Below are 14,487 nucleotides of genomic sequence, written 5' to 3' on the forward strand. Positions count from 1 at the left end.
TGCCTCATCCTATAATTAGTAGGAAAAGAGAAAAATAAGGGTGGATGTAAGTTGAAAAAAAAATAGCCAAATCATACCAATTATATTTTCTCTTTACATGCTATGAATAATATAACATGTGCATATGAGGTAGAGTCAAACGTATGATATAATCTCAAATTCTGATGACTACAGATTGCTCCCATGATAGAAAATCCTATCTCAGAAAATCACAGTTAAATGTAATTTAAGCTGTATAATTCTGAATAGCCTATACTTTTTAAATAATAGTGGCGTGTATTTCTTTACTTTCATATGCATCTGACCGTATTACTTGTACAGTGGTACAGCTTTGCATATTTTGGGGATGAAAGAATCTTATTTTTACACCTTTAATTTGAAACTATTATGTTTCCAAGAAGGTAAATTATGTGAAAACGGAAGCATCTGCTTAAGATGATTATCTAAACAGAAGAGTATAGTCACTCAAGTGTGTGTGTATGTGCACGTGTATTTTTCTGTATTAAAAATAGCTGCCATATAATTTAAAAGCATAAGTAGTAGATCAAACCTTCCAAAAACTAATTATTTTTCTTAGAAATTGCCATGTCCAAAGTAATTAAAGACCATATAGTTTTAAGTTCATAGAACAAGCTAATAAAAATATTTGTACATTGCTTATGATTTAAGTAAAGTGCAAGGAACAGAAAATCCATAGTGGCTCTTAGAGAGGGATTTTAAATAGAATTACTGGAATAGGGAAAAAGGCTATTTTTGTCAGACACTTTATCTTGTAATTGAAAACTTCAAAGCAGACGTCTTCATTATATTGGCTGAAATACATTCCACCTAATTAAGATGATTCTTTACTGGGTGCGGGGCGCCCTGATTACCTTTTTGGGTTTTACGCAGGCCATAATCAGGCATTGTAATTTGTATTTATTTCAGCCTCAATTTTCTGCCATTATAGTTGTGAAGGTCCTTTCATGTTGGGTCTGTTTCTAAGTAATTTAAAACTTTTCAAGATAGTTCAAAGCATTATTCAGATTGAGGAAGTGGGAGCCTAATTTGCTATTCAGATTGAAATCCAAGGATTCCAGCCTTGCAAACTTTAAAGAAAGCACATTCATCCTTTTGTTAATTGAAATTAAAATGTGTAAATTCTTTTAAATTTATGAATTAGGAAAGCAAAAGTTCTTCAACGCGAAAATAATTACAGTATGTAGAGAGACTTCCAGAGTTCTTTGATGTTTATCACATAATATAGGCTTTTGTGTTTGTTAGAAAAAAGTAACATTAAATGTTTATTTTGACAGTACATAGACATATAATAAAGTAAAAGTATCAATCATAATCATATAACTCATAAATAACTATATTTCGATGTGCTTCCTTCTACGGGCTTTATTTTTATGTTTTAAGCAATACTTGAAATCATCTAAGTAAAACCCACACTTGCACCGCATCAATATATTCTGTGTATAGAATAGTCATTCCTTTATGAAAATTTCAGGTTTCTGGGTTGGAGATTTAGCTCAGCAGTGCAGCGCCTGCCTGGCAAGCGTGAGGTCGTGAGTTCGATTCCTGATACTGGAAAAAAACCAAAAAAAAGACAAAAAAATTTAGGTTTCTGATATTTAGTGTTATAAATAATCCTATAACTAGCTAATTGTCTGTGCACCTCTCCACACATCTCAGATTATGTTCTTATCACAAATCCTCAGGAAAGAAATTACCGATTCAATGGCATAAATGTTTTAAATTCTCTTAATACAAGTGATAAAACTGCTTCCTAGAAATTTTGTACTGTGTCCTTACCAGCAGCAGTGTACAGAGCACCTGGATGAGAAGAGATTTAAACTAAATCCTCTTCAGGTGGTGAAAATGTGTGACTGGGTAGACTTAAGATGCCCTTATATGGCACTTAATGGAAGGGAGTGAGGGACCGCACTAAAGTTCCATCCTGAGAAAGAAATAAGGATTTATGGATGCGTGCAAAGTCATTAAAACTGGAGCAAACAGTTATGCCCTACCAAAACACAAAAAATGAGAGTAAGAACAAACTTATCTTATTGTTACATTTTTAAGTCTTTTAAACGAAGAATCTGTGTGGTTTTTGCATGTTCGTGGAGTTACAAGAGATATTCTGGGTTCAAATCTTTTCACAGATTTATTTAATGCAAATATATTTTCTCAGTGTGAGCTTTCTCTGTATGTGTTTCTTTTGATGAGTATACATTCTAAATATTTTTATGAGCTGGGCATGGTGGCGCATGCCTGTAATCAATCCCAGCTCTCAGGAGGCTGAGGCAGGAGGATCGTTGCGAGTTTGAGGTCAGCCTGGGCTACAAAGTGAGCTCAACGCCAGGCTAAAGTGCATAGTGAAACCCTGTCTCAAGAAGACAAAAAAATGTATTTTTATGAATTCTAGTTTTATGAAGTGGACTTAATTTATGTTATGGACACTTCTGAAGTCTTTGATTACTTAAAAAAGATGGAGAAGGCATTCTATATTTTCTTCTGGAGAATGTATAGTTTTAGATTTTATGCATGATTCAGCTAGAATTAATTTTTGAGTTTTTGTAAGTTAGCTTTTCATTCACTTTTTAAAAATGTATTTACCCAAGTTTTCCCTAGCATTATTTGTTGAACAAACCCTCCCTCTCTGTAGAATTGCTTTGGGAACTTTGACTTCATGTGGATATTTTCTGAGCACTGTTTCCTCCAACTGGTTTATCTTTGTGCCAGTACCACATTGTCCTAATTAGTGTAGAGTTACAGTAAATCTTCAGTTTGGTCATATGAATCACTTTATGTGGGGGGTGTGTACTGGAGCCCAAGGCAGACCCTTCACCCTGATGTACCACCCATTTCTTGGTTATATTTTATTTTGAGATAGGGTCTCACTAAATTGCTAAGTTGCCCAGTCTGGGCTTGTACTTGTGATCCTCCTGCCTCAGCCTCTCAGAATTCCAGAACTAAAGGTGTGTACCACCATGCCTTGCCTATTTTTTTTCTAAGAATATTTTATTATTCTAGGTTTTCTGCATTTATGTACAGATTTTTATAATATGCGTGCTAATGTCTATGAAAAAAAAACTGTTGGAATTTTAACTGGGATTGCATTGATTCTTAGGTAAAATTGAGGACAAATGGATGTTCCCCATATTGAGCATTCCATTCTATGAATATGTTATATTTCTCCATTTATTTTACATTAAAGTTTGCTTGGAAATGTTCTGTAGCTTCAGTATAGTTTTGCAGTCTTTAAAAATGTACTTTGTTAAATTCATTCCTAAGTAGCTTTTACTTTTTGATACTATTTAAAATAGTATTTTGACTTCACATCTACTATGTAGAAATAACTGATGTGTGTATACTTCTAAATTCTCATTTGTTCTGGTAGTATTTCTGCATAGGAAATATTTTATTTTCTGAAAAAATTAGTGAGGACTAATAGTATTATTTTTCTTTTGGATATTTATACAATTTCCTAATGAACTATTTGGCTTTAAAGATTTCTTTGAGGAACGATAGAATATGAATTCCACAATTCAATATTAGTATTTTTGCTTTTAAATTGTCTTTTAAAGAATTTAAAAGATGAAAAAAACATGGATACTTCTTTGTTAGGCACACGATCTCCATTTCTAGAATTCCTCATTCTTCTTGTCCGTCCAAGTTTCCATGTGGTATCATTTTGCTTCAGTTTGGAGGATTTCCTCTGACATTTCTTAAAATGAAGGTTTGCTGGAAACAAAGTTTCAAATTTTATTTTTCTCCAAATGTCTTTGTTTTTGTGGTTGTTACTAATGTGTTTTATTTTATGGAAACATAAAATGAAATTTCATAACAGAATAATAGGAGAATGACAATAGTAAATGCATTGCATATTGTTATCTCTACATTAGTTAGAGTACAAGATACGGGCATATAAGACTCTCCAATGGATATTAGTGTAAGCCTTCCTTTTCAATGAACTAAGAGACACTAGTTGTATAACTCACTCACATTTTTTTCCTTTTACCTCCTGTGCTTTCCTCTTTCACCCATCCTAGTTCCTTTTGAAATATTTCTTCCCACTTCACAATAGCTGTTGTACACTTTAGATCTCATTTACCCTTGAAGTTTCTCATTCCAGGGAGACAATATGATTTTTACACATGTGAGTCTGATTTATTTCACTTACGTGTATGGTCTCAAGTTGCATCCATTTTCCTATAAAAGTCTCAAGTTTAGCCTTCTTTATGACAGAGTAGTAGTATTTCACTGTATAAAAATACCATGTCTTTTGTATCCATTCCTTGGGTGATAGGCATTTGGGTTGTTTCAAAGATTTAGCTATTACAAATTGTGCTTCTATAGACATAGGTGCACAAATATCACTATGGTATGATATTTTTAATTTTTCCTGGAAGATATCCAGCAGAAGAATAGATGGGTCGAATGGGATCTCTAACCATAGCTTTTTGAGGAATCTCCATACTGATTTCCAGAGTGGTTGCATCAGTCTGTACTACTACCAACAGTGGAGAAGGGTTCCTTTTTCCCCACAGCCCCTTCAGCATGTGTTATTGGTTGATTTCTTGATGAGAGCCATTCTTTCTGGAATGAGATGGAATCTCAGTGTTGTTTTAATTTGCATCTCTCAGATGACCAATGATGTTGAGCATTTTTTTCATGTATTTATTTGCCATTTGTATTTCATCATTGCATATTTGTCTCACATGCCCTTGTTTTGATTGGGTCTTTGAATTTGGGGGGTTCTGATTTTTTTCAATTCTTTTTATGTTCAAGGTATAAGGCCTTTGAGGGACAATTGGCTAAATTTTTTTCCCACTTTGTGGCTTGTCTTTTCATTCTGTTGCTGATTTCTTTTGATGTGCAAAAGCTTTTTAACAAGGTGAGATCTCAGTTGTTGATTCTTTGGAGTATTTCTTGTGCAGTCTGTGTTTGGTTTATGACCTCTCTGCCTATACCTGCGTCTTCAAGATTTCTACAAATTTCTCTTCCAGTAGTTTTAGTGTTTCTGTTTCAATATTTAGATCTTTGATCCATTTTGACTTTAGTGCATGATGATAGACATGAATTTAGTTTTAGTCTTTGGCATGTAGAAAACCAGTTTTTCCAGCACCATTTGGGAAAGGGGCTATCTTTCTTCCAGTGAACATGTTTGGCCCCTTTTTCAAAGATAAGGTGGCTGAGTGTGTTTGTAGTTGTGTCTGTATCTTCTAATCTGTTCCACTGAACCTCAGGTCTGTTTTTTTTGTTTGTTTGTTTTTTTTTTTTCTCAATGCCATGCTGATTTTATCACAGTAGCTTCATAGTATAATTTCAAGTCAAGGATTGTGATACCCGCTGCCTTGCCTTTGTTGCCCAGAACTGCTTCACTGTTCTAAGTCTCTTCTGTTTCCAAATGCTTTTTAGGAATGCTTTCTCTAGTTCTGTGAGGTTTGCTAATGGTATTATGATCAGGATTGCATTAAATCTGGGTCTTTATTTGATCTTCATTTTTTGAATTTTATTTTCAAGGCTGTAGAATTCGGAACTGATGAGTTTGCTAGTTAGCTTAGCTCAGCACTTTATATTATTTCATTGTTTTCTAACCTCCAGATTATAGTATGAAAAGCCAGCTATCATTTGTACCATTTTTCTCCTTGATAAAATTGTGCTGTTTTCTCCCTTATTTTTGAGATTTTTCTCTTTATGTTTAGTGTTTTAAAAGTTCTTTGTGGTTTTAGCATTTCTTTGCTATTGTTGCTGTAGGCAAATTACCATAAGCATTGTTTTAGGGTAACATATAGTTATTGTTTTATATTGAGGGAGTTCAGAAGTCTAGAGCAGGATGTTGGTGCTGCGCTGCTTCTGGAGGTTATTTGGGACAGTTCGTGTCCTGGTCTTTTCCAGCTTCTGGGGACAGGCTTCATTCTTTGGCATGTGGCCTGTGTCCCTCTATACTTGAGTTCTCACATCATCTTCTCTGTCTTTCTCTTGCTTCATTCTTTCCCTCTGACGTACGTTGTGGGCTGGCCTGGGTTATGCAAGACAATTTCCCTAGTTCCACACCCTTACTTTAATCCAACCAGAAACAGCCCTTTGCCTCCTGAGGCCTCAGCTTCTTAGAACTAGCACCAGGATGTCTATCTGATGACACGTCTGATGAACGTGTCTGATGACCATTATTCTCCCTACCACTGAGGTTCTCTTTGTATTTGTCATGTTTTAAACACATTGATCTTGGCCCTGACGTTTCATTTTTTTAAACAGATTTGAAATACTTTTCTCCATGTACTTTCTGCTCTCTTCTCCTTTTCCTTTCCTTCTGTTACTCAGTTACATGATTTTAGGTTGCTTATGATTGTCTCTCAGGCCACCGGATAAAATGGGGTGTTTCTGGCTCTGTTCCTAAAATCAATAATTTCTGTTGATCGGTTTCTGTCTTCAGTGACCTTGTCCCTGCAGTGTCCAATTTGTTCTTAAGTCCATCTTGTGATAATTTCATTTGCTCCTCATTATGGATTACAGTTTTTTCTTTGCATGTCTAGTCCTATTGATTATGTGCTATGTGGATAATTCACTGAGTGCAGTCAAAATAAATATTTTCTTTTTTACCCAGGATGTACTGTTTTAGCATCATATTTTGTTCAGTTCTTTGCTTCTTTCTTTAAAAAAAACCTACAGAGGCCAAATACTAGCAGTGAAGTTTTTAAAAACTGTCAGTAGGTTGTGTTTGTTCCCAGATATTAGTATCTATTGTGTCCCTTTGCTCCAGGATATAGTCTTGATTCTGGCCCTACTGTAAGTCTCTCACAGTATTTTGGTGGAATGATTGTTTAACTAGCGTTAAAATGTGCAAATGTATTTTTTTTCCCCAAATGGAACCAGCCTAAGGGGCTCACTACTGAGCAGGCTTCTCTTGTGGCTTTTTGTGTTTTTGTTGCCTGTCATTAACTGTTTTGGTAATGACTAGAATCTTCCTCCATTGAACATATATAAAAAAAATACATGTATACAAATAACCCCAGTGAAGAGAGGGTGATCTTTTAATGTTTCTATCACCTTCCCTTAGTGTCATGGCTGAGGACTTGGTCTTTAACATATGAGTGTTTGGTGGAACATCAGGATCCAAACTGCAGCATATGGGAAGAAACGCTGGCTCTCTCCTCTCTTTCTAATTTTTTAACTGGAAGAATAAAAAAATAGTATGGATGCAATATATGTATTTATATATCTTTTCCTCCAATGGTATAAAACTGTGACCACAGTGATAATACCAATGAGTAGCTTGCATAAGAGTATCTAGGGAGAACAGTGGGCTCTCATGGGGTGCCAGGCAATGTTCTGGCTGCTTTGTGTATATTATTTAATTCTCCCTGTGGCACTGTGGGTTAGCTGATGCTATTATCTTCGTTTTATAGATGAAAAGATGGACACAGAGCTCTATTTTTATCTTTCACCATTTTTTTTGCATGGCATGGTGGAGAATACTGATTTTATTTTTCTCTATACAGTGGGAAATATTCCCAATATCATTGACTATATAGCCCCATCATTTCCTCAGTAATTTATAATGCCACATCAACATAATCTGTGTCCTCACATATATAAATCTACTGTGTTCTCTCTCTTCATTTTCATTGGCCTTCTTTTTTAACGTCCAAACACCACTGCTTTAGTTAATGTGTCTTCAAAGCGTTTTAAGTTTCAGATTCTAAAAGGATACGGTCTACTGTCTGTGTCCCCTTTCTTCTTTCCTAGTGTCTTCAATTATTGTGGACCTTTTTCTCCAAAATTAATTTTAGAATTAGTTTCACAGTGTGTTACTCAAGGTTCTCTCAAGAAACAGAGCCAATAGTTATGTGTAAGGAGAAAGATGAAGAGAGAGAGGGAGAAGGAGACAGACAGAGAGACAGAGACAGCAGAAAGAGACAGAGACAGCTCTGGAAAGAGCTGATGTTGCATGTTAAATCTGCAGGCAGTCTGCAGGTACAATTCCTCCTTCTATTGTGGAGTTTAGTCTTTTTTTTTTCCATTAAAATCTTCAGCTGATTAGATGAGGCCTACCCACATTATGGAGGGTAATTTGATTTGCTCAAAGTCCACTGATTTAAATGTTAATCTCCTTTTTTTAAAAAGTACCTTTATGAAAACATGAAGAATAATGTTTGACGTAATATCCAGTTGCTGTGACCTACCCAGGTTGAAATCTAAAACATTGGAAGGTTATCATTTTATCAGAAATTTCTTTTTTTATGTAGGTTTTCCAGTTTATTGTCTTCATAACATTCTTTATGATTTCCATAACCCCTTATGATATCTTTAGATATAAAAATATCACAAGTGTGTCTTTAGATGTAATAAAATTATAGCTAATATAATTTACATTACATCTTTTTGATCTAATGTAGTAAAGTTATAGCCTTATTTATAATCAAATAAAATAGTTTTGTTGTTGTTTAGTCTCCTAGGAACCTTATTCTGTTAGCCTTCAAACAGCGAGCAGTTCTTAGTATTGTTGAGCTCCTGTCTCCACTCTGCGTATCACAGGCTTCTGCCTTGGGGATTCTGGTCTAGGAAGAAGGCTGAACATGAGGGACTGTCAGGCAGGGGAGGAAGGAAGAAGGGAAGGATTTGAAGCTTTGCTTTTGTTTCTACAATATCCTTGCCATCTGACAGCAAGTGGAACAAAAAGGATAAGTTCCGAAGTGATGGAGAAAAATATTCCAAGGAGTACATAATGTAAAAACAGATACTCAAAGGGCTGGGGATATAGCTCAGCAGCACAGTGCCTGCCTGGCAAGTGTGAGGTCCTGAGTTCAATCCCCATTCAGAACAAACAATCAAAAAACCCTGATACTCAAGTCATAACAAAGTTATTACAAAAGCAGTACCAGAAGTGACAACAGGTGCACTTATTTAAGGGACCGTCAAAGTCTTCCTGTGAAGTTATATTATTTGAAAGGCAGTATCTAAAGTGTCCACAAGAATAATATATGTTAAGTTAAATAGATCATTGAATATCTGTTCTTAATAAATCAAAGTATTATTACTGGTAAACAGTTCATTCTAGAAAATTGTGAGGGCGATGTGGCTCTTAGGGCCTGTACCTTAGAGGATGTTAAGACTACATCAATTAAGGGATAGAAAATAAATATTGCTAATAGCTATTTTTAAAATTGCCAGTATTGTAAACTTGCCCCCAAAGTGATTTTTTGTTGCTGCTCTGACTATTCTACACGTCTTTACTCTTACAGGCTAATTACAGTAGTTTCTCTTGTGCCTGTGCAATGAGCTTGGGTTGATTCTCCCACGCCAGGGGTCTGCCACTGACAGTTATTTAGCTCCATCTGTTTGTAGAACATGAGAACACCCCCAGTTTGAAAGTCTGAAGTTTGAAATATTTCTAAATGCAAAACAGTTTGAAGACCAAACTTTTAGACTTGACCTCATGTAATGTCATAGTCAAAACACAGGTGCATTAAAAATGTCATCTAAGATGACCCGCAGGATAGGTTTACAAGGTGTGTACTCTATAGATGAGTTCCATTATAGGTTTAAGTCACAATCCCAAAATATCTCATTTCATATGTGTAAATATTCTAATGTCTAAATGTTTTTGATATACGAAACATTTCTAGGCCTAAACATTTTGGATAAGAGATATTCAGCCTGTGTATGCTATTGTTTTACTTTTGAGAGTGACAAGATGCGTTATACATACTCTACTGAGTGTGTATATCTCCTGCTACTATGGAGTTTAAAAGCATTTAAGCAGTGCCCAATCCTGTTAAACTCAAAGAAAGAAGTTCTGGCAGGTTTTACATTTTTATCTGTCATTAGGCCTACTCAAAATGGGGAGAAATGAATAGAATGGTCTTTCTGCCAATGGGTGAAACATACATTTCGTTCCCTTGTAATATTGAGCTTGAAAGTATTTGAAAGCAAGAGTTATGTTTGAAAAGTTCTAGAGATGGTAGTGATTCAAATCCATAGAGTAATGGAAGTGAGTAATTTAGTGTAGTTCACGGAATAGGAGGGAATAAGGTGCCAGGTCAAAAAGAATTTTAGAAACTGCTTATTGCATTCTCTTTCCTTTCTTGGTTTCCTACCAATTGAAAAAGAAAGTGTGCAAAGCATACAACAGAGTCCAGTATCAAAAGCACTCAATAATACAGTCTTTGTGTTTCAATTATTTTATTTTATTTGTCTTTTTTTGTTCCTTTTTTCCCTTTGACTTTACATTTATAGTCAATTTTCCGTCTTGCAAGTGAATGTAAAAATAGTTCAAAACATCAGTAAAGCCAAAGATCTGGCTGCCAAAATAGCGGAAATTGACTTTACAAATCTGAATTAACAAGGTTTATTTTTCCTTGCTACTCACAGAGAATAAACATGGCAACAAGATGACAGTGTGTTTTCCTTTTATAAGAGTTAATGGTTTAGATTTTGTGTTAGCCACTATTTAGCTCCATTTAAAAATTTACTTCATTATGAATTGATTAAGCGATGATATTCCAGTTATTTCAGTATTTTCTGGAGTTAAATATCCCCATAAACTAATGCAATAGAAGTGCTACTCATTTGTCTGTTCCTAAGAATACATGTATCCACCACAATATGTATATAAGAAAGTGTACATGATGAATAGCCCCAAACCAGAAATAATCAAATATTCACCCACTGATTAAGAATGCAGAAATATAAGGTGCTTTATATCAGTAAAAGGTAATGATTAGCAAAAGATGTCAGATGCAAGAATACTTATGTATGTATGATTTCTTTTATGTAAAGTGCAAGTTCAGGTAAAATTCACCTATGGTGAGAGAAGTCAGTAGAGGTTAACCTTTAGTTGGTGGAAAGACTAGTAAATCGCAAAGTAGCGGTGAAACCTCTTGGTTGTTATAAAATTTTTAAAGCTTGATCAGTGCAAACGTTCACACACAGATATAAAAATATTCATTAAGCTGTCATCAAATGTATGTCCTCTATGTACATTATGCATCAAAAATGATGCATCCATAAAAGATGCATTTATCCCTAAAAAGATAAATGATATTTAGTGAACTATTTTGCAAAGTCAGAGAAGATATAAATTCGTTGTTCTTAGAAACAAGACTTTTAATATTGATTTGAATCTCCATTCTGTGACTCCCACCATGAACTGAAGTTTTACACTTTTTTATTTTAATCCTTTAAGCTATTTTACTTTCCAGAGTGGTTTTAATTGAGTAATCAATATTAGTTTTTATTTCATTTATTTTGTACAGGTTGGAGATAGCTTGAGGAAATTTTAGGTGAAAAGGGTAAGGGTGCTTAAGCTTGAAAATTCATCAAGGATGAGCTGCTTACTAAAGATTTAGATAAATAGCATTTAGTCATTGGTGAACCATGTGCATTATGCTCTTTGTCGTCTTTTGTGATACTCTGATTATTTACTGGGAGTAGATAACACAAAGGAAAATTTTCATGTTAAATTAGCACAATTACATTTACATTTAAAATGCATAAAACAAAAAAAGTCTGTCGGAATTCATGGGAAAGCTCATCAGAAGTGTTAAATGTTTAGCTTATTTATAGTAATAGTTTACCCAGGTTTCTTTTTATACTGATGGCCAATGAATTTGTATTTACCAAAGAGTCTTTGGCTATGTAGCATTCTTAAGTAGCAATAACTAATTCATCTTGTTTTGACAGGCTGCCCTGCAAGTCGGGGGCCATGGGGAGAGGCTACACCAGTGTCGGGAGGTCATGCTTCTGACTTACAAGTCCATCCCCATGCAAGTGGATGGAGAGCCGTGTAGGCTGGCCCCAGCTATGATTCGGATCTCCTTGAGAAACCAGGCTAACATGGTACAGAAGAGCAAGAGGAGGACGTCCATGCCTTTACTCAATGAGTGAGTCTGCTCCCTGCCCACCCGGGATGACACAAGACCTTGCGGCGCAGATTGCAGAGCATGTGCTTGGTCTGGGGAACCTCACTGTGTGGGGAAGGGGAGAAAAGTCCAGGAAGCTCCGCAGTATCTTGGTCTCTCTCATGCTGACAGGAATCTTTTCCTTATGTTTATTGTACAGTCCATTGACCCTTCCATCAGAAACCATTACTGTTACATGAGATGGATGACTCTTCACTGACCACTTGGTCTGTGTATACTCAGATTAGCAGAACACCATTACAGCAGTGATTCTAGGGTCACGTGATGTGTGCACTGAATGTATCCCGTTATGGTTTAGTTTAGGGAGGCATGTAGTTAGCCTGCTCTCTACTCAGGTCCCTTGGAAAGTGTTGGTTTCTTGGGGACCAGGGGCCTAGCCCAAGTTCAGGTAAAATTCACCTATGGTGAGAGAAGTCATTAGCGAGTGGCCCCTCTTGGTATTTCCATTTTGGGGTCTTGTGTGCTCTGCTGCTTGGAATCAGTTTTGCCTTTCTGGGTAGCATCCTACTGTGCAGACCTGACCTGATCAGATGTTTCTAGGTACCTGGTTTCCCGCTGGGACTCTTCCCTGTGTTAGGCGTTTTGATGAACTGATTTGAGGTAAGGCAGTAATGGCTAGGTAAATTAGAGTGCCCATTCATTTTACAGCAGACCTTATTACAATGGGTGGTTGAGTTGTTTGTTTGGGTTGGAGACATGGATGGACAAAGCAGGGGACTTGGGGTGTCTTTTGAGTATTTTCTGTATGTCTTGCCCATATGGCTAAGGGCATTTCAGAGCTTAGCCTTGGGTCATTCTCTGTCACAGTGAGGGACCCTCCAAGGTGGGCCCAGGATGCATGGTTACTGAATGGCTGGCCTCCTTTTGGCACCTTTAAAGCAGGGGCATGCTTTGCCACATGTTCATGGAATCAACGTCATGCTCTCCAGAGATTCCTAGAATAACCAGTGACATAGGTGCCCTGGCCCCTGTCACCTCCCTCGGTGGTGGCAGATGTTAAGGAACAGCACCAGACTGAGCTCGCCAAGTGCTTCAATTTTTGGCATCTGCTTCTGAGTCTTAGGCTGGGGTGAGAGATCCTCTTTTCCCTTCTCTCCCCAGAATGTTGCCCATCACATATTCCAGAGCTGCTGTTTAGTTATATTTCTTGCTTTATTTATATTTTGCAGGCAGTGAAACCCCTGCTCCTTTGTGATGCTTTCCTTCCTTTTTGCCTCATCCTTCTTTTAGGTAGAATGTTTAATTGCCGGGTTTATATATGTAAAAAGGTAGCATGTCCATGGTTTACCACATTTCCTCTAGGACTGTCTCACATAAGTCACAAGCCACTGGTTTGGCAGAAATATGTTTGGGTCATTTTTAGGCAGTCCACTAAGAAGATATGATAAAGCTGGAAGATTTGTAAAACTATAAACAAACAACTCATGGTCTCATACCTGCTGCCTTTACGTCTCATAACCATCTCAGACTGGAATTGTTTTTCAAACAACTCTAACTCTTGCGATAAGAAGCAATTTATATTTGCTCAGTAACAGTATTGTTTAGAATTCATGTGGGCTTTCTTCACCTACAAAGATAAATAGACATTAACCAGGTTTGGTGGTGCACGCCTGTACTCCCAGCAGTGTTCAAGCCTGAGGTAGGAGGATCACAAGTTTAAGTGCAGTCTGGACAACTTAGCAAGTCCCTGACGAAGTAAAAGTTAGGAGAAGGCTGGAGATGTAGCTCATATGAGGGCCTTTGATTACATCCCCAGTGACCCCCCAAAGTACACACAGCTTTTTTTTTTCTTATTTCTTCTGGCACACATAACATATGAGGTCATTTCTTATACTTAGCTGTGCAGATGTTCTAGCAGCAGCCTCAACTTTAAAAAAAAAAAAGGAGATACTTTCCATCAGGAGACAGTGGTGTCTCCATTAAAGAAGCCAGAGACCATAAGAAAGACCAGTGTGAGATGAGAATAATAGCATTCATTTAAAAATATATATATAATTTAAAATTAAAAATGTTTTTATGAGTATATATGAAAAATTATTGTTCAATGTAACATCTTAAGGAAATCAATACAGATAGCTCATTTTTAAAAGAAAGCAAAAACCTAGTTACCATGTAATACTCACTAAACCTTGATTTCGCTCACCTTAACCTTCTTCGCCCTCTGCAATTATATTGTTTTCACCTCATGAGAAATCCTTGTTTTGGAATCTAACTTCATCCACTGGATTTCCAAGTTGTTTCAAGTTAAAATAGTCTCATAATGCATTCCTTGCTTATCCCTTATTGCTGCCCCTTGCACCATCTGTGTTTCCCAGTAAATCAGGAAGAATGGTTTTCATAAAAGTGGAAATCTTATTTCTCTTAGTGTCACAGACTTTTCGATTGCTGCCTCCTTCATCCTTCTGTCCCTGTGCCCCAGAGTAATATTTGTCACTAGAGCTACAGTAGCCTGTCTGCTTCATCTGAATGCTTTACACCTTGCAGAAACTTCATTGCCTCCTTTACATCTTTCTGTCTCTGTCTCTGTCTGTTTCTCTCTCTCTCTCTCTCTCTCTCTCTCTCTCTCTCTCTCTCT

The 14,487-nt window shown here is 36.4% G+C and overlaps 1 protein-coding gene across 1 annotated transcript in view; it reads left to right on the forward strand.

Annotated features, from left to right (window-relative positions):
* Dgki (diacylglycerol kinase, iota) overlaps positions 1–14,487 on the forward strand; it is a 421,640-nt gene that overhangs the window by 278,410 nt on the left and 128,743 nt on the right. Inside the window, 1 exon segment of the mRNA XM_013505028.1 lies at positions 11,674–11,873. Within this exon segment, the coding sequence (XP_013360482.1) occupies positions 11,674–11,873 (200 nt within the window).

This window comes from Chinchilla lanigera, unplaced genomic scaffold, assembly GCF_000276665.1.
Source record: "Chinchilla lanigera isolate Chin_1 unplaced genomic scaffold, ChiLan1.0 scaffold00093, whole genome shotgun sequence".
Classification (NCBI taxonomy): domain Eukaryota; kingdom Metazoa; phylum Chordata; class Mammalia; order Rodentia; family Chinchillidae; genus Chinchilla; species Chinchilla lanigera.